The following is a 20,947-nucleotide window of genomic DNA, read 5'->3' on the forward strand; positions in this document are numbered from 1 at the left end:
TGTCCGTGAATAACAAACTCTTTATTTTCAAAAACTTTGTAATCTACGAACACTACTTCGTAATTCACGAACATCCGTCAATTATGTTCGTAACTTGGTTTATAACACAGACAATAGACGAGAAATTAAATTACGGATGCTATACAACACCATAAATTAAACTAAAACTGTGTTTCCGTATGAGGAATTAGTTTATTAGTTTCTAAATAACTTCTAACACCGTAGATTTAAAATATTATGGTCATTACTAGTCTGGAAGTTGTCAAACATTTTTAGTCTTACGAAAAGAATCAATAACCACAAATATTAAAGAAGTCCAAAGACTTAATTTGGGTGGGTGAGGAAAACCTATTTGGGTATACTAGTTTTACTTTATTAAGTGCGTACCCAGTGGGCATTTGCACGCACAACGACGTCCAGTGGAAGTGCTAATTGGACCTAGGACGTCTATTTAGGAAGTCTAATGGACGTCCAGTAGACATCCGAATGAAAAACCTTTCATCCGTCCATACTTACACCTTTAATCTGTGTAATCTAAAGAAAATAAAAAAATTAATTAAAAAAATTCCGTAAAATATAGTGAAGCAAGTTTTTAAAGTTTTTAAAACCCTTTGCCTCTTTATTTAAACTGACAATGATTCATTTTTGTGTTGCTTTGTTTTTATTATTGCGTAATTCCTGGCTAGCAAAACAAACCTGGTTGGAAAAAAATTTGCTTCATTGTGAAAGCATGAGTTAGATATTTAGTTAATATACATCATTGGTTAGCACGCTATTAAACTCAATATCAAAAAAACAATGGCGGTTAAGTTTTCGCGCAAGCGTGTTAAAAAAAAAATGCCCAAAAATTTTTATTCGAATGTCAATCGACAACCGAACTAGAAATCAAAACAAAATTCGACTAATTTGAACCTCCATGGACGCCTAATTAGGTTGCGGAACCTCGGACCAAATTTGTTTTACTTTAGACGTCCTAGGACGTCAAATGCCAAATGGATACTGAGTAGAAAACTGGTAGAAAAGATCGGAGACTTACGCATATCTTTACATCTTTTTATGTTTAAAAAACAAAAAGAAACCGTGGTTATTTTATCGTACTTTACTAAACTTACTTTATTAAACTTATGGAAATTTAAATACCTCCAAATTACTAACAGAGTAAAGATGTATAAATTTCTCCTATATTATTTTGCGTCACGCCACTTTACCCATGAAAGATTGATTACCCTTGCAATTTTTCGGATTTTTTTTTATACGTTGTAAAACCTATGCCCTAAATATTACCATATTTTATAGTAAAGTGCCTGTCTTCTGTTTGTTGGATAAAACTTTTCATAGTGTTTATTAATATTTTAGTTCCAAATTTTACGTCTTAACTTTGACGTGCTAAAATGATCTGCGTATGCAAGTGACACCGTTTTGTATAATAGACCATATATTAGTTGAGGCATTCAGAAATTTTTAAAATAAAGCTGATAAATTTGTATCTTAGGATTTGATGTTTAAGCAACGTTAATGTTCGTTAAACTCCGACAAGATTTTTTATCGATTGTTATCAGAGGATTAAAACAACAAAGAAGATTATAGTTCTACTATGGTATTTTGTTAAGGTAACATTTTTAAAAGTGAAATCAAATTACTCTCTTCTTTCTTTTTTAGAAATTAAAATTCGGCGCAAAGCTTTTTTTAAGTGCAAATTTTGTACAACCGCCTACAAACGTATGTAGAGGGAAAATGATACCGTACTTTATTATTGCAGCATGTTTAACAAATCGTAAGTTTTTACTTTTAATAAACAAAAATTGTACTAATAACTATAAGAGCTGTTAACTTGTTCCTGTTATTATTGCATTTGATACTCTTAGTTCAGAACATTGGGTGCTTTAGAGTTTCGTTAAACAGGGCTTTACACCCCCATAAACGTTCTGTTCTTAAAGAAGATTCAAGTAAATGGCCGGGTGGTATTGTACAGTATATATTTGATGAAAACTTCGTTGGTAAGTTTCTGGAAAACTACAATAACATTCTTTTGAACACAGTACAAGTTTTCAATGTAAATTTACACATATACGCAATTTCCGATGGCGGGATGCTCTAAGTTGAAGTGGATATGTTTTTTTTAAGTTGAAAAAAAAAAGTTTTTGACTTGTTAACATTTTATATATTAAAGTGATGAATTAATATTTATATATGTATATCACACCGCTCTCCCCTTCCCCCCTATCCTTCACACACCAAGAAGTTTGCTCCATGAATACACGTTCAACAAAATTAACTTTAAAACAATTTTTAAACTACAAATCTTCGAAAATGAGAAGACCGAAAGGAGTCTTGCAGGATGACATCATGTTTCAAATGACAAAAGCCAATATCATCACAAAGCTATAAAAGACGATTAAAAAAAAACAAGCCATTAAACTAGTTTTTGAGAATTGTAAAAGTGCTTGAAACCATTTTGATCGAAAACCAAAATACGATTTTCAATCAAGATTCCGTCGACGTCCTAAATAAGCTTGCTGACTTAACTAGAGAAGATATCAGGGTGTTATTAAAGTAAAAAGTGATAAAAATGAGGTGGTTTAATCTTTTTGAACGCGGATGTGTGTACCGTTTTAAAGTGAAAATTTAAGATAACACTCCATTGCTCTTGCAATAATGGATTATTTTAAAAGTACAACAAAAGCTTTTTCGTCCTTTTTTAGTGGCAAAACAATGTCCTAGGACCCAAATGTTGGAGTTATAATGATGGAAAAAATTTTCATTTTTAGATGACTACGGAAAGTCAGTAACAACCCAGCAAGCACACAACGTTGAAACAACGTTGAAATAACGTTGATCAACGTCAATCAACGTTATTTCAACGTTGTGTGCTTGCTGGGAAGAGAAGCAACGATGCGCATTCAAAACCATACATGCGTTCGTTTTATTCCAAAAACCAATGAGACAAACTACTTGTTGATTAAAAGAGATTTTGAGAGTCAACCGTAAGTAATTCTTTTTAATAATGGACACGCAACCATTTTTTTTATGGCATTTATTAGTAAACTAGCTATAACGTACTTGCTTAATTACATGGTGTTTACGCATTTTTTTAAATTACTTAACGGCATTGAGAACTAGCTTGTTCCTTCTTTAAAAAGCAGTTGCTTTTCTTAATGTTCATAACTGCTCGTCATTTGTTTTTTGAGTATTTCTCGTCTCTGTTTAAAAAATAGTTGCTTGTCGCCTGTTGGCTATTATCAGAACGGATCACAAACTATGACGTTTGGTAACAGCTGTGCTCAGTGGCGTACCTAGGGTAAATAGCGCCTGGGGCAAACACCGATCTCGCGCCCCTCCTCCCCCACATAAAGTGCTTAATTACAATTTTTTAATAAATGATGACACAAACTTTTAATAAAACTTTATTATTCATTATAAATAAACAATTTGTTTATGTAACATATATTACAAATTTATTTTTCTAGCTTTAATTGCTGCAAATTTCTTAATAACATTGTCAAAGTCAATTTCTTTGGTAATTTCTCGCTCTATGCTTAGTAAAGCGAGATCACAGAGACGGCTTTGGCCCATCGAAGCTCTCAAGTAAGAGTTAATCAGTTTAAGTTTACTGAATGATCTTTCACAACTAGCTACAGACACAGCTATTGTTAGCAATATTTGCAATGCTATACGCATATTAGGGAAAACGTTTTCGTCTCCATATTCAACTATAAACATAAGTAGTTGCTCGGGACTTGATATTTTTTCCTTACAGCTAGTAAGCAGCATTCTACAGTCCAAAATTTCTTCGTACAGTTCTCGTCCATCCACATCAGAACTGTAGACTTCGCCAAATTTTTTACATTGATCTTTTAAGTGATTGATTTCCGTATTGAAGCACAACCCTTCTACATCAAGAAGAAATCCAAATTTTTCATCAATTTCCATTAATCGAACGCTTCTTGTTTTCAATTCATTAAAAAGACGGTCGACAGTCCCTTTTATTACCCTTTCCATTTCTTCTTTTGCTGTTAACCCAACATCTCTAGACATTTCGCCATCCATTCTTTTTTTTCTTCTTTGACGTCTTTCAAATTCAACACCCCATTCGTTGCAAATTTGAACTCCTTCTTTTAGTGAGTCAGTAACTAAAACTTCTCTCTCACTTTGGAAATAATCTTGGAGCGATTTCAAATCTAAAGCTGCATTATGAAAGTTCATTTTAGGATCCAGCAACCTCTTTTGAACACGGTCAATTCGGCCAAGAATCTTGTTCCAAAACCCTAGCAATGTGAGAAAGTCATACGTTAAAATTCTATTATAAAGCTGCTTTGCATCGCTTTTCGTTTCATTTGACGCGCTTTCGTCTACCATTAAGTTCTGAAGAACTTCCACTATTTCATCAATGTAGGTGTGTACAGGTTTTACTGATTCTGTTTTGGCGCTCCACCTGGTATCGGAATCGGACTTCAAAGTAATAGGCACAGCATCTTTAAGTTTTTGCCATCATTGAGTTGATCTTGAGAAAAAAACGTAAAGCTCATTGATGGTTCCAAAAAAAGTAACCATCATTACTTCTTCTTTAGCCGCATGTACGCCTATCAAATTAAGACTATGATTGTCACAATTGACAAATATGGCAAGGTTGTTTTTTTCCTTTATTATTTGATGCACACCACTCTTGTGGCCAGCCATAACAGCAGCATTGTCATAGCATTGTGACCTGCAATTTTCTACATTCATATCGTCTTTTTCTACTTGCTCCAATATTGTTTGAGCTAAGCTAGCTGCATCCTTATCGCTGAGTTGGATAAAGCCAAGGAAAGATTCTTTTATATATACTGTTTTTTTCTCGAAATCGATCTCGACATACCTAACTACCTCAGACATTTGTTCGCGATGGGCTAAATCTGGAGTTGAGTCAAACATTAGCCCATAATACTTTGCTTTATGTATCTTTTCAAGCAAGTTAGCACGAACAGTGGATGCTATGATGTGAATGAACTCGTTCTGAATGTTGGGAGAAAGATATGTTGTGGATCCAGGATGGCTCTCCGCAAATTTTAAATGATCTTTAATAACAGGATCAAAATTGGAAACTAGTTTCAGTAAACCAAGTAAATTTCCTGAGTTAGCATTTGATTGAAGTGATTCTCGGTGTCCTCGCAAAGCTAAATTTTGCATTGCAAGGTATTTGATGCAGTGCAACAGCCTTTTCAAAATATCACACCACTTTTGATTTTCTCTTTGAATTTGTTGTTGAAGTTCTGCATCAATTATTCCTCTATTGTAAAATAAATTTCTTTCCAGTTCTTTCCATTGGGTAAAGCATTGTCTGTGGTTTTTTGAATTTTCATGTACATTCATTCTCTCAGGTGCTTTCCAATTATTAAATCCGCTTTCTTGTTCCAAACTAGATTGGTTTTCGCATTTTAAAAAAAGAAGACAGCAAAAACAAAAGGCAGATTTTTTGGAAGGCGAGTAAACCAACCATGAACGCATCACTTGCTCACCGTGACCATTTCCTAATTTTTTAAAGAACCAACTTTTGTTCATAGAACGATTGTTAGTCGGCAGAAAAGGACCTTCGATGTTTTGGAAATATTTAAAACCATGTTTAATAATTTCAATTCTCAATGGATCAGTTATGATTGCTTTTCCTGTTTGTTCACTAAACATAAGAAATCCGATGTCGTGTTCTACAATAATTTTAGGTATGGGACATTTAATAATTTGGACGTTTTCGGATATCAAGTCTTTATCTTCAACGTCATCAATCTTCATTTCTTTGTCAAACTCAGGCCCAACTTCTGTTTCTTCAGAAGTAGCAAGGATTTTGGAATTATAACTAAAACTCTCTGCATCGCCATCAATAGATGCCGCAGCTAATTCTTTCTTGCTTGAACTTGACCCAGTATCTTCTAATTCTTGAGGCCTTGTGCTTGCAGAAATTTCTAGGTTATCTGAAGAAGTCGTGCTCGTGCTCGTGCTCGATTTTTGAAAAAACATCTTAAAAACTTTGCTGCTTTTTTCTTTTTCTTTTGCCTCTAATGAACGTCGTTTTCGACTTGCAGCCCCACTTTCCTTTTTCTCAAAAGAACGATTCATGGTTCTCAGCTAATTATTTTTAAAATTATTAAGAATTTGCTATATATAATTGACAAAAGCAATATATTTTTTAATTACCTTAACATATCTCAACAAAATATTTTAGAATATATTTGTAGAAGACGAATCCAGTGATTCAGAAGGCGCCCATGCAGGCAATACCAGGCGCCAGTGTATATTTCAGTTTTGATTTATTTAAGGTGGCTCACCCCCTTTAAATCTAACTTTTTATTTATAAATGTTAAAAGCTTGTTTTTTGTTTTTTATATAAAGAAATTATGTTAAAACTTTAACTTTTTAAAAGAAAAATGAAATTTGCTTTTTTTGATGCTGAGTCAGAATAATTTGTCTAAAATCTTACCTTAGTTAAAACAATGATATCTTGACTAAAAAATAGACTAAATATACATTTTTTTTTACCCCCCTTTTTTATCGATCTTAATTTTTTTCTTCAATTTTTATTAATAACAGTCGATTTCCTTGACATATTCGTAACCGCTTTTTTTAGTACATTTTTTAGAAATATAATATTTTGCAGAACAGTTGAAAAGCATAATAGATCTAACACTGAGAAATAATTCAAAACTTAATTTATTTTATATAATATATTATTTCTTAATTTATTTTATATAGTTCTCACTTATTGTATCGCAACCAAGCCTCTTTTGCGCCCCTTTCAGGTTGGCGCCCATGGCACGTGCCCTGCCTGCCCCACCCTAGATACGCCACTGGCTGTGCTCAAAGGCCAGTTATGATTCACGAACTTCTGCATGTATCAGGTTTCTTCCACGAACACCAAAGATTTGATCACGATAATTATATTGTGGTGAATAACTCGAACGTGCTGGAAGGTAACTAGCTTTTTAGTTTTATGTAAATATTGAAAATACTCTTGCATGGGTGTAGCTGGCTATGAGCATTGAGGGGTCTAGGTCTATACTTAAAAAATGATAAATGATTTTGGAGATCTTGCGAAAAATACAACAAAAGCACATTAGTAGTTTTTGCACGAGTTCTTCTCTCAATACTCATAAACTATTTCTGTTGGAAAATATCTTAATAAGTTAGAAACATTTTCAGTGTTAGAAAAAATTTGAGAGCTATAACTAGTTAGAAAAACTTTATCTTTACCACTTTTTTTATGCTTCATACAAATATGAATTGTTTTGTCGACAAAGAGCGCATTAAAAAATGTCAAACATTTTTAAAAAACCTTTTTTTTAAGGTTTAGAGTATGAGTTTAAGCTTCAGGATCCAAACATTACGTCAACTCAGGAAATTCCATACGATGTTGACAGCATCATGCATTATAAAAAGTAAGCTCATTTGTGTAATTTGAAGATTTCTTCTTTGATTTATGTACTTAGTGGAAAGAAAAAAATTTTAAGTAAATACTAATCGTCACAAGTATGTTAAGTTTAATAACTTTCGTGTTTCAGCTTTGCTTTCTCGAAATATATCAACCCAACAAACAATTCTGTTCCTTATCTTAAAGAATACATGACCATGCATTCAAAGTTTGATTACAAAATTGCGTTGGGCAGTTCAACTGACTTAAGTCCAAGTGACATTAAAAAGTTGCTCTGCGATATAACTGCATTTTACCGATCGAGCAATCAACAACAACCACTACACAACCATTAGCTACAACGTTCATTAAAACCTCAGTAGCCAATACAAAAATACCAACAGGTTACGTAACCACAATAACAACAAAAAGTTACATCGTAATACCAACAGAAGTAACAAAAGCTACCGTGGTGACCTCAACTAAAACAGCGAAAATTAACGTGACGACAACAACAACAACAACAAAGATTAGTGATCATTATTCGAACAACTTACGATCGTTCTGGTTTTATAATCAGAAAACTACTAACATTAACAATAACACAACATGGCTTAATTCAAGCATAATTTCAACTTTTTTAGATATTTTGTCGTATATTTTTCATTTACAGTTCATTTATGAGTCATTTTCTCATTCCGTCAACTCCGTTACTGAAATTTTGTCCTACAGCTATAAAAACGCAATTCTTGTACAAATAACATAAAAAACAGCAACGTGGGTAGTAATACTTATCGTTAATATCAACTAGCATTTTATCGGATATTTCCAACTAAAATTTAAAATTTTGTGTGCTGCATCTAGGACTATATTGTTATACTCAATAATTTTTTTTCTTTTGTATTAAGGCTAATCGGGGACATAATTTAGTGCTTTAGTCATGCTAATAAATGGTATTTTAATACATATATTAATTTACACCTTATCCTGTTGTAGCTCTTGTCAAAAACTTGCTGTCCCCACATTTTTTGTCCACTCCGTTACTACATTCTAAAATAGTCACAGGTTTGTAGTTTTTACTTATTTACTAATTAAAATAATGAAAAAAAGTCCAGTTCTATGGAATTTATTAACATTTAAAGTTATATCGTGCTGCAAGCATTATTTATATAAAAATGATAGCCTAATTACCTTATTTTAAAAATGATATTCTTATTCGAAGTCTACTCCGTTACGCTTTTTTATTCCGTAAAATTACAAATTTTTATATGGCGTGTTTTAGTACTCTTTAAATCTTTTGGACAATATAGCAATAAAAGATTTTAAAGATGTTTTCCAATGAGTAATAATGAGATATTATTGATTATGTATAATTATGTCTACTCCGTTACTGTCAACTCCGTGATTTCCTCTTAATAACGGAGTTGACAACAACATAACGGAGCTGACATCACGAATATAAAAATTTGATCAGAGAGTTTCTTACACATGATGACAATTCTAGAATAACAACTGGAAAGAAACAGACTGTAACAAAAAATAAAGATAAAAAACAAAAGCGACTACTACTCGATTTATTAATAACCTTTAATGAAATTTATTTAACCTTTATGAAAAATTAAGCGCGGAATATACGAGAAACAACATTTCATATACAACGTTTACTCGTTATCGCCCATTTTTTGTCCGCAAACCGTCGGCTAAAGACAGAGATACATGTCTGTGCAAAAAACACGAGAACATACAATTACTTTGTGATAAACTTGTAAACCTGCGTGTTTTGAAAGAAAAAAATATTGAAGAAGTAGTGAAACAAGTTTGTTGTAGTACTGATAGAAGAGAATGCATGTTCAGAGAATGTAACATTTGTTTTTAGTCTCGCGTTCAATTTCAAGCAAAAGGATTGTTAAAAGATGAAAGTATTATAGTTTGGTTCCAGTGGGAAAAAGAAAAACAGGAATATGAAAAGATGGGAGAAAAGAAAACAACAAGTGTTATCAGGAAAAGTGTGAAGCGTGGAACACTTAAAGATCTTAAATTAAAATTCTGTGAATCAATTCGAAACGAGCTATGCAAGCATGTTTTTATAATAAGGCACCAGTTCAGAATGTTTAAACAATTTAAAGAAACAGTAAATGTGAACGAAGCTGTTATACATATAGATTTTTCTGAGAACTATGTGTGCAATAATTTTGCTGCAATTCAATCTTCACATTTTGGAGCAAGTAACAAGCAAGCTACATTGCATACAGGAGTAATTTATAAAATGGATGGACATCAGTCATTTACAACTACATCCGACTCTTTGAGGCACGATCCTCCTTCTATATGGGCACATCTGGAACCCGTGCTAACTGAACTCAAGATAGATAACCCACAAATTACAGATCTTCATTTTTTTTCTGATGGACCAACCACACACCCAGTAGGCACGCAACGTTTTATTCACGTCTCAATCACGTGTATTTTAGGTGACTTCGTCCAGGTCACTATTTTACGTGAAAGTTACGTGAAAGTTAAGTGCCAAAATATCGCGTCTCTCGGAACTTTTTTTATTCTCAATAAAAGCCTTTGATAAGAAATGGGAAATACTAATTTTTATTATATTAATTATCTTTTTATAGTATAGTTTTTGTATTCATTTTATTAGTTATAATTATTTTACTGTTATGATAATATAATTAATTTTTGTTGTAGTTTTATCATAATTAAAAAAAAAAAAAAAAATTGGTCTATATAATATCTTATAACGCAATGAATTTAAAACAGAACTAAAAACTCCAATATATTTTAAGTTGTAATATCTAGTATCCATATTATATCAAATTAAGTTAAATAAAGTACCAAACGTCCCTATTTGCCACACAAATAAGATTAAACTCAAATACAAGGTATACTTTTTTTCTACTTTATGATGTAATACTTTAGACTGGCGAATTTGTCCATTTTGCTTACTTAATTTAGTACAAAATAAGTTATGTTGTAACAAATTTAATATCAAATTAAGTAAGCTACATGGACAAATTATAAGTTCTAGCAGAACTTATTCTTGATTCTTGAGCAATAATAATATCTGTAGAACTTCTGCATACATTATTGCTCAAGAGTCATTTAGATAAAAACCAAAAATAGATTTTCTTCCTTTATTTGGTTTTTATCAACAAGGTTAAAGAATTTATCCAAGATAATATCAATAAATAAATGTGATATGTTATTTATTATTGATATATATATATATATATATATATATATATATATATATATATATATATATATTATTATTATTACTATTATTATTATTATTATTATTATTATTATTATTATTATTATTATTATTATTATTATTATTATTATTATTATTATTATTATTATTATTATTATTATTATTAAATCTTTATCTTTTTGTAATATATGACATCTTGATCTCATGTTTTACTTGTTAAAAAAGGTTAATACTTATTTATTTCATTTTTTTTATTATTTAAATATTATCTGATTAATATATATGTTTGAATTATATTTATGAAATTATTATTATATGTATTAATTGACTTTTATTACCATTGTTATTATGTACAATATAAAACAGGTTATTAATGCGGATTTGTTCAATGTTTTCCCCACAAAAAGATGATTATGATGCTATTGTATTTGAAACTGCATTATACTTATCTTTCAATGTTGATGACCTTCCAATATGTAAAGCAAGTTTCTCTCAAGTATGGCTAATTGCAATATCTGCTTATTTGTTCATATACTATATAGCATTGCTTTTTTAAAAATTGTTTCATGATTTAGATCAAAGAAATAGCAACACTAGAAAATCTTGTTGCAAAAACAGTTGGTGACTCACCAGTAAGATTTGTGTTAAAAATTTGTGATTTAAAATAATTATTTAATAGTCATATTATAATTTAAGTTTAGCTATTATTGGAGAAAATATTGACTTATTCATTAGATAAAGTTTGATGCATGGTCTTACCCAGTTTCCTTCTTCACGTTTCAAACATGTATATTTTAGGTGATCTCATCCAGGTGACAATTTTACTTGATTGAAACGTGAAAGTTACGTTGCCAAAATATTGTGTATTTTGGAACTTTTTTTTATTCACAATAAAAACCTGTGTTAGAAACTTGGAAAGATATTCTTTATTTTATTTAATATTTTTTTATAATTTAGTTTCAAAGATTATCTTATTCAGGATATTCCTGGAATACCGGATATTTTTCTGAAATTTATCTCTTTCCAAATATCCAAAAAGTTTTCCATACATATACAAGTTTTCCATACAAGTTAAAGTATATATTATTGCCATCTATTTGTTTTTATGTTGTTTTAGTCATTCATACAAAAATTAAGGAAAGTTTTTAAAAAATTGAGAAACAACTTGGCTGAATGCAAAATTAAGAGAAAAATGAGGGGAAAAATATTCTGAATTTTTTCAGAATATTTTCTGCAAACAATTTTGTGGATTTTTTCAATATAATTATTATATGAAATATGTAGTTTATATATTCATTATTGTAATTACTTTTTATTTTACTTTTATAATAATATAATTATTTTGCATTGTAGTTTTATAATAATAAAAAAAAGTATCAGGGTATAAGATATCTTATAACGTCGCGATGCATTTTTGACAAAAATAAAATGTCACATATATAATATTTTATCTAAACATATTTTATTATCTTATATCTAAGTTTTATTAATTTAGGTTTAATAAATATAGTTCAAAACAGTTCAAAATCGAGTAACGTTATGGCAGATAATTCTCATATTGCAACACGCAAAAGATCAAACCCTAGTACAAGGTATACTTTTTTTTCTACCCTATTATATATTATTTTAGACCGTCAAATTTGTCGATGTAATTAATTTAATAATAAATATGTTATTATGACTTATTTAATGCTAAATTTATTAAGCTACATGACAAATGATAAGTTCTGCATAAAATATTATTGACTAGGAAGACCCAATGGAATTGTTATGTTATTACCTAGGAATATCATTCTGTAGTAAGGTCCAACAACATTTTAACTTTTAAAGTTTGAGAAAATTCACTTTTCCCTTTCTTCATCTTCTTTTGTGATTCACGTGATGGCTACAAGTTATTTTATGTTTTCTGTTTGTCCTGTACCATATATATATATATATATATATATATATATATATATATATATATATATATATATATATATATATATATATATATATATATATATATATATATGCCCTATTGCTTATATATTTTACTTATGTACTTTTTAAAAATATTTCTGTTTTTCTGCTAATTTTATGTTATAAATAAATTTTAATTTTCAAGATACAAATTATAAGCTTTAAAGCTTGTTTATGTCTTCAGTTCTGTATCATCCTGGAGGAAACGTCAGTTAGCTGTTATCCAGATGTCATTATCTACACAAGGTTCTTTTGAGATAACAAAAAATAAAAATAGCGATGATAGTTTTACAGATATTTCAAATGATGTAGAAGATAATGATTTTCTGTTTATTGAAAGTGATTTGAATAATTGCAATAATGAAATAGATGTTTCTTTAAATTCCTCAGAAAGTGTTTCTTTTGGTAATAAAGAAGATGAAAATAGTATTTATGATGAAAGCTTATGTTCTAAACTGCGTCACTGGGCTCTTACAAATAGATGTACAAGACAATGTATTAATGGTGCATTAGAGTTATTTTTGGAGTGTAATCAAAGTGTACCTACAGATTCTAGAACATTATTAAAAACAAAAAGAAGAATTGCAACTATCAGTATTGATGGTTATGGTGATTACATTTATTTAGGTTTAAAAACACAGATTGCAAAACAAATTTCTTATAAATCAATCAAAGAAACTTCCCTTTATTTAACTTTCAATATTGATGGCATACCTTTGTTCAAATCAAACTCTACCCAACTATGGCCAATACTTGCTTCAATTTTAGGAATGGAACCATTTGTTGTTGGTTTATTTTGTGGTAATAAAAAGCCCCCATGTGATGTGTATTTGCATAAGTTAGTAGATGAGTTAAATGACTTGCAACATAATGGTCTTCATGTTGATAGCATTGATTACATTGTTACTGTTTATGCATTTGTTTGCGATGCTCCTGCCAGAGCAATGCTAAAAGGAATCATTAGTCATTGTGGTTTGCACTCATGCGAAAGGTGTACAATTGTTGGAAAGAGTTTAAAAAATCGTATTGTTTTTTCACACCATGAAGAAAATGTTGTTTTAAGAACAGACCAGATCTTTCGGACAAACGGTTACTTTTTCAAAGATGATAATAATAGATCTCACCAAACCAGCAAAAGTTCATTACATGATGTTGAGTCTATTGGTTTTGTGAGTATGTTTCCGCTTGATTATATGCATCTTGTTTGTCTTGGTGTTATGCGGAGAATTTTATATTTTCTAAAAGGCTGTATAAAAGGCACAAGTTCAGGAAAAATATCAGCCAACATGATCAACCAGGTCTCTCAAAAGCTAACAAGTTTGAATGGTAAACTCCCAAGTGACTTTGTTAGACAGCCACGAAGTCTTGTTGAGTTGGATAGATGGAAAGCAACTGAGTTGCACTCATTTTTGATTTACACAGGTATTTTTGCCCTTAAAGATATTGTTGAAAATTCTGTTTACAAACATTTTTTAAGTCTGTCCCTTGCTATAAGATTCCTGTGCGAAAGTGATAATGCTATTCGCAACTCAAATATTCAGAATGCAGAACGACTTCTAAGTTACTTTGTAACTAATTCAGTAGATGCGTATGGAGATTTATTTTGTGTCTATAATGTACATGGTCTTTTGCACCTTTGTGAAGATGTTCGGAATTATGGTGTGTCTCTTGATATTCTATCTGCATTTAAGTTTGAAAATTACCTTCAAAAGTTGAAAAAAATGATCAGTGGAGCGAGAAATCCATTGATACAAATAGCCAAAAGACTTGACGAGCTGAATGATTTTCATCAAACACCAAAAAACACTTTCCGCATTGGTGTTTCTGATAAAGATAATTGTTTTATAACTAACTCAAGTGTTGTATTTGTTAAAAAAGTTGTTGGTGATCAATTTCATTGCATTAAATTCAAAAAGCATTCTTTAGACAATTTTTTTACAGATTTTGTGCATTCAAAGGATGTTGATATATTTTTCTTACGCAAAAGTGCCATTTCTACTCCTTGTGTCAAGCAAAAACATGATATTGTGCGGAAGTGTGTCTGCATGCCTACACTTGATGGATTTATCATATCAGCTCTGGTTCACAGTTTTGATACAAGACAGTTGTAGACAAATATAATTTTTCATAATAGTAATAGTATTTAATTTTTATACTTACGAAATATTTATTTTCAAAATTTAACATTGTTTTCATAAATGTGTGTTATTCATAAATTATAACCATATATTCTTCCAGACAAAATTTCTGAAAATAAGGGTAAATGAGCCTAAATTATCGAATAATATAAATAGACCCCATTCATTGGGCAGTGTTTATGGGTTATAATATAACCTAAAAACACTACTTGATTAAGGGTAATAATAATAATTATATATATATCTATATATATATATCTATATATATATATATATATATATATATATATATATATATATATATATATATATATATATATATATATATATATATATATATATATATATATATATATAACTATATCTTAATAACTTTAATAAATAACTATAAAAGAAATCATTACTAAAACCTAATTCTAATATTGTGTAGCAAAAACCATTTTTCATTCAATTTCATTAAAGAAATTATAAGAAAAAGCTTTATTAAAAATGCAAATCTTAATTAACTTTACCGAGGTAACAACAAGGTAAATAGTAATTTTGGAGTCAAGCCCTTGAGGCTGAAATAGCCAAATTTTGGACACTGTATATATATATATATATATATATATATATATATATATATATATATATATATATATATATATATATATATATATATATATATATATATATATATAAATAAATATATATAGATATATAGATATATATATATATGTATGTATTTATGTATATATCAGTCTTTACTGTTTCTTCCAACCACTGGCGCTCGCCCACACACCCGCCAATTCTTTCGTCTGCCCTTTTTTTAGCATTCGCCAAAAATTTTCAAGTGTGTTTTTAAATTGCAACAAATCTTTTTCCTTCATTAAGAAGTTCTGCGCTGGCGGTAAATTTCAAATGAAGAAGACTGATATATATATATATATATATATATATATATATATATATATATATATACAGTGTCCAAAATTTGGCTATTTCAGCCTCAAGGGCTTGACTCCAAAATTACTATTTACCTTGTTGTTACCTCGGTAAAGTTAATTAAGATTTGCATTTTTAATAAAGCTTTTTCTTATAATTTCTTTAATGAAATTGAATGAAAAATGGTTTTTGCTACACAATATTAGAATTAGGTTTTAGTAATGATTTCTTTTATAGTTATTTATTAAAGTTATTAAGATATAGTTATATATATATATATATATATATATATTATACATATACAAGCTTGGTCGGGAAAGGCGTGCAATTGCACTTTAATCTTGACCACGCATAAAATATTTATTTGGGACAACTTGGCCACGGCTCTTAAGATGTTTTGAGAACATTTCAAAAAATAAAAACATCTATGAAGCCGTGGGCAAGTTGTCGCAACTAAATATTGTATGCGTGGTCAAGATTAGAGTGCGATCGCACGCCTTTCCCAACCAAGCCTGCATATATATATATATATATATATATATATATATATATATATATATATATATATATATATATATTTTTTTCAGCCCTATCAAAAGACTTTACTCAGTTCTGACTCTTAATGAAGATAATATTCATAAAAAGTGCATGGCTCCTTCTCATTGGGTGAATGAAGAAGAAGAATGTGTGTACTGGCCTCCAAATGGAGAACACCCCCTACATTACTACATATCAAAATGGCTTTCTCCTAGTCCAAATTGGCAACAATTTCCATTAATAAAAGTCTCCTTAAGTAAAGGCACTAAAGAAAGGTGTAGTATATGCTTGAACATGGACTCAGAATTATCAGAGTGTCCTCCTGCAGGTAAATGTCTTTTTAAGTGTTTCAATGTTTTATTTTAGGCTTTTCAAGGTTTTTGACATCTTGTGTCTTACCTTATGATAAATTTGCATTGCTAAGTGGAAATAATTTTTTTTAGTATAAAGCTGGAAATAATAACCCTTTCATTTAATTTAATCCTTTATTTAGGCGTTGTACTAAAAACATCTGAAATGATTCGCGAGCCTAGTCCAGATCTAGTCGTTAAAAGAGCATCACAATTTTGTAGTAGCAAAAATTTAAAATCTGACCAATGCAAAAGAAGGTACAAAACATATTCTAATGAAAGTGAAGGCTGTTCCTCTGATTCGCTTTCCAGTCCGAAAAAAGTTGCAATTCAACAAACAAAAAAATCAAAACATTTGTTGCCTAACATACATAATGTTGTTACCAAAAACAACTACACGGCATCTGCTTCATATTTTCAAACATCAGCTTCATATATTCAAACATCAGCTTCTAACAAAAATATTAATGATCAATCCCCAAGACAATCTTCATTGAAGCAAAACAATTTACCTCATCCTATGCCTAACGTAAATTCCACTTCCTGTCACAATGATGCATCAGTGTCTCTCTGCCAACCAAGACCCAGTCAAACATGTAGATTGGGAAATTACGGTGACCCGCCTGCTTCATTTAAGTTGATGGATCAGAGGCGTAAGTTTTTTTAATTTACTTTTTACCTTTGCTAGGCAGTAATTATTTTGAAAAGTATTTTTACTTATTTTGTATTTAAAAAAAATCTATAAATGATGTGTTCCATAAGATTTCAAAAAGTGCTGGAATGGTATACCCACCAGTATACCGGGTAAATTTGTGTATACCGGTTTTATAGCAGGCCTAATTGTCTTTCCAGTCCTGTTCCAGAAGTAGGTCTTTTTAAATTTTATATTGTGGGCCTTTGTCATCGCTATTTCCGGGGCCTAAATGTATTCTTAGTCCACCCAGTTTTTTTACAATGCTATACTAGTGTTTTTACAAAACTATACTAGTAGTTTTTACATCTAGGATTAGGTTCATTAATACAATAACTGTCATTAATAGGAGGTGAAATAAGAAAAGATTTTTGAAACAAAATTGCTCTTTATGATACCAGTTGTTCTAACAACAGCTTTATTAGTTGCTGAGAAAACTATTCTTTTGCTTTTATGTTATAAAATAAAGTTGATCCAAATGTTTTTGTTTTAGGAATGCAGTATGGGTTGTTTATGGAGTTGGCTGCTATTAAAGCTGGTCAGGCAGATATTGTTGCCAAATTAGAAAGCTTAGGTAGGAGAATAGAGCCAGCAGATTCAAGTTTCCATCTTACAAAGTTTGACACCATGGAAAAATTTGAAAATTTTGATAGACAGTTGGGTGATGAAAATCAGTATAATCTTCTAGTATGTTATGTTATTCTTTTTGGTTTTTATAAAACTGGCCATTAATCATTAACCAAGCAAAATCACTAGTCAAAAATTGAAATTATGGATCAATGAAACTAATATGAAATGTTCATTGTTAAATATTTTAGGTTAGTCGTTTAAAACAATTAGGCGGTCAGTCACCTTCGCAACTAGTAAGTAGGTGTATAAATGAGTTGATGGAGAAACAAGTGCAGGAAAAATTTAACAAGATGGGCAACAAAGGGAAAAAATCGTTTAAGCTGACTTTGTCATATAAGGCAATACTAGGTAAGTATTTTTTCTGATTTTAAAATGTTCCAAAATCAAACAGTAAATTAATTTTTGTTTCTAATATTAATAAGCATATTAATCAGCTTCAGGGTTTCAACATATTTATTATTATTGATGAATAATATATAATATTTTGTTCCTTGTTTTTTAGCTGCACTTGTATCGCAAACTAACACAAGGGAAATCATAGATAGATTCATTGGAGAACATTTAAAGCGTGCTCCTCGTGGATTGACTGCAGATTATGAATAATGAGTTATTTCATATAAAATATATTTACACCTGAAATCTTGTTTTTACTGTGTCAAAAGCTATTTTTATTTTGTATAAATATATTTTTTATTTTTTCAAAACCATAAAATGCAACTTTATAGATTGATGATTATAGGATATTTTTTGTTTTCAGAATGTTTTTATCATTATTTTAATTTTATTTTTGATAATTATTTGTTTCACCAGAGCGGAGTGTACATACATAGACTGATTAGGGAGAGCATGCAGGGAGTGTACATAAATCACTGATGGTGTGTGTTGGTGTAGAGTTTAGGATAGATGCAGCAGAGTATGTATACATAGACTGATTAGAGAGAACAGGCAAGGAGTGTACATACTTTAACTGACGGCTTTATTAGGGGCAGCGGTCTATCAAGTTAAAAAACAATAATTAAACTTTTAGGAAAAATTAAAGTCTACAAAGAAAGAGTATATATATACTCTTTCTTTGTAGACTTTAAATTTTCCTAAGAGTATATGTATGTATGCATGTTTTTTTAAACTAGTAAAATATTTTTATTTATCTTTTGCATAGTGAGCGCATTGAATATCTGTTTTTTATTTTATTACTATTTCAAATTGCATTTTATTTATCTTTTAATTTAGATAACCTCCCAGTATTTAAACCAAGTTACGCTCAACTTTGGTCAATTGCAATACCTGATTTAGAGTTTGAACTTTGTGACATTGCAAAAACACTAAAGCATCCTGTAGCAAGAATTTAATTTAGTTCATATCTTGTTGGAGAATGCAACTTGATTCTGAGTTGAATTTTCAGCACTCGGTATTTATTGGTGACCTAATTTAACAATACTTTATTATACATACTTTTAGTTTTTTACTTAATATATTATATATAGTTAGGGGTAGATGAGGCTCCTTAGCCGTGGTGAATGTTTCCACAGCAAAAGGAGCCTCAAGGTGAAAATCTCACCATGGGTAAGGAAAAACATGATATAAAATCCACACAATATTGTGTGGTTATGTGGTAACTATTATTTTTTATAAATGTTTTTAATTTTTCTGTGTGCATTCTTAAAATGACATTTAATGTTGTTCAAAAATTTGTAGAATACTCATTTAAAGCAACTTTGTGGGCTGTCACCTTTGCATCTAGTGAGTTAATGTATGAACAAGTTAATGCAGAAACAGATGCAAATATAAGAAGATGGAAAACAAAAAAAACAAATTATTTAATCAGATGTTATCACATAAGGTGAGTACAGGTCTTTTTCTAATCACGTGCATCATTTATTAATTTTATATATATATATATATATATATATATATATATATATATATATATATATATATATATATATATATATATATATATATATATATATATATATATATATATATATATATATATATTAACAATTTTTTTTAGCAATCAGAGTATAAAATTAGAACGCAAATGAATTTTTTTATTTTTTTACATTGTATGTAGTATTGTTTTCTTAAAATTATTTAATGATTTAGATAAAAGAAAACAAGAAAATTTTGTTGCCAAAAGTTGGCGACTCACTAAGTAAGATTTGTTTTAAAAGTTTGTGATTTAAGATAATTATTAAATAATCATATTATTTAAGATTTTATTCGTTTCTTTTTAGCTAAATCTGATTCATTAGATAAAGTTTGATGCGTGCTCTTATAGGAGAAAATATCGACTGATTCGTTAGATTATGTTTGAAGCGTGCTTTTACGGGAGATTAAATCGACTTATTCGTTAGATTAAGTTTGAAGTGTGCTCTTAGTGGATTGAAGCGTGCTCTTCGTAAGTTGCAGATCTATGACTTTGTACTTATTGGAAATAAGGAGGATATTTTAACAAAAGTGCAGCTTTTATTACAAATTCAAAATATTTATGTCAAGAACTTATATACTGACTAATAAAATCATGTAATTTAATACGTATTAGATGTTTCCTCGACGATGTGTTTTTTTTCTTTACACGAATCCAAACATTTCGTAATTATAAAGCACAATTATTGCTTAAATATTACGTGCCAAAATTAACGTAAAAAGCACGTCTTTTGAACAGTTCATGGGGACCGAAAAATCAGTTAAATATTACGTGCCAAAAGTAACGTGAAAAACACGTCCATAAATCACGTGAATTGGTCATTTCATGGGGACCAAAAAGTCACCTAAATGTCACGTGCCAAATTAACGTGAAATTCACGTTTTTGTCACGTCTCTGTGCCTACTGGGCAGTAGAAGGAGGTTTCAATACACTTGAGGCTTTTTTTCTGTCATTTGGACCTGATTTTAGATCTGAAGTTTTTATAGATTCTAGGTTTTTATGATGAAAATATAGGTGCGGGATCATTAGTCATTTTAACAAATCTAAGACAATGATAAGTATAACTGCTGAAGATTTGGTTAGTTTTATTGCTGCAGCTTCTGCACGATATAGACTAAGAATACATGGACAAGCTTAACTAGTACAGATTGTTTTATAAGTTTCTGAAACCCCATGCTGAAGGT

The 20,947-nt window shown here is 29.9% G+C and overlaps 2 protein-coding genes and 1 long non-coding RNA gene across 5 annotated transcripts; 2 read left to right on the top strand and 1 right to left on the bottom strand.

Annotated features, from left to right (window-relative positions):
- Positions 1 to 280: 280 nt before the first annotated feature.
- Positions 281 to 8,769, bottom strand: LOC149883639 (uncharacterized). Its single transcript, XR_016455345.1, has 3 exons — positions 8,570 to 8,769; positions 8,360 to 8,428; positions 281 to 534 (listed from the first exon to the last, which is right to left on the bottom strand). It is a non-coding gene; the product is annotated as an uncharacterized LOC149883639 (long non-coding RNA).
- Positions 2,892 to 9,057, top strand: LOC149883640 (zinc metalloproteinase nas-5-like). Its single transcript, XM_090096962.1, has 4 exons — positions 2,892 to 2,984; positions 6,724 to 6,941; positions 7,316 to 7,406; positions 7,530 to 9,057. Exons 1-4 carry the CDS (start codon positions 2,893 to 2,895, stop codon positions 7,732 to 7,734), a joined length of 606 nt encoding a protein of 201 aa, XP_089953088.1. The 5' UTR covers position 2,892; the 3' UTR covers positions 7,735 to 9,057.
- A 2,182-nt stretch (positions 9,058 to 11,239) lies between these two features.
- On the top strand, positions 11,240 to 19,673 carry LOC149883641 (uncharacterized). 3 transcript variants are annotated; one of them, XM_090096961.1, is made up of 8 exons: positions 11,973 to 12,193; positions 14,505 to 14,696; positions 16,213 to 16,490; positions 16,656 to 17,165; positions 17,697 to 17,890; positions 18,022 to 18,181; positions 18,336 to 19,241; positions 19,529 to 19,673. In XM_090096961.1, exons 3-7 carry the CDS (start codon positions 16,274 to 16,276, stop codon positions 18,434 to 18,436), a joined length of 1,182 nt encoding a protein of 393 aa, XP_089953087.1. In that variant the 5' UTR covers positions 11,973 to 12,193; positions 14,505 to 14,696; positions 16,213 to 16,273; the 3' UTR covers positions 18,437 to 19,241; positions 19,529 to 19,673. The 3 variants fall into 3 exon arrangements, with proteins under 3 accessions (XP_089953085.1, XP_089953086.1, XP_089953087.1); XM_090096960.1 differs by lacking the exon at positions 14,505 to 14,696 and having other exon boundaries at positions 11,400 to 12,193; XM_090096959.1 differs by lacking the exons at positions 17,697 to 17,890; positions 18,022 to 18,181; positions 18,336 to 19,241; positions 19,529 to 19,673 and having other exon boundaries at positions 11,240 to 12,193; positions 12,748 to 14,696; positions 16,656 to 16,994.
- Positions 19,674 to 20,947: the final 1,274 nt, after the last annotated feature.

The sequence above is a fragment of the Hydra viridissima genome, unplaced genomic scaffold (genome assembly GCF_058129835.1).
Source record: "Hydra viridissima isolate aposymbiotic clone 2 unplaced genomic scaffold, HvirCarnegie_v1 scaffold_9, whole genome shotgun sequence".
Classification (NCBI taxonomy): Eukaryota; Metazoa; Cnidaria; class Hydrozoa; order Anthoathecata; family Hydridae; genus Hydra; species Hydra viridissima.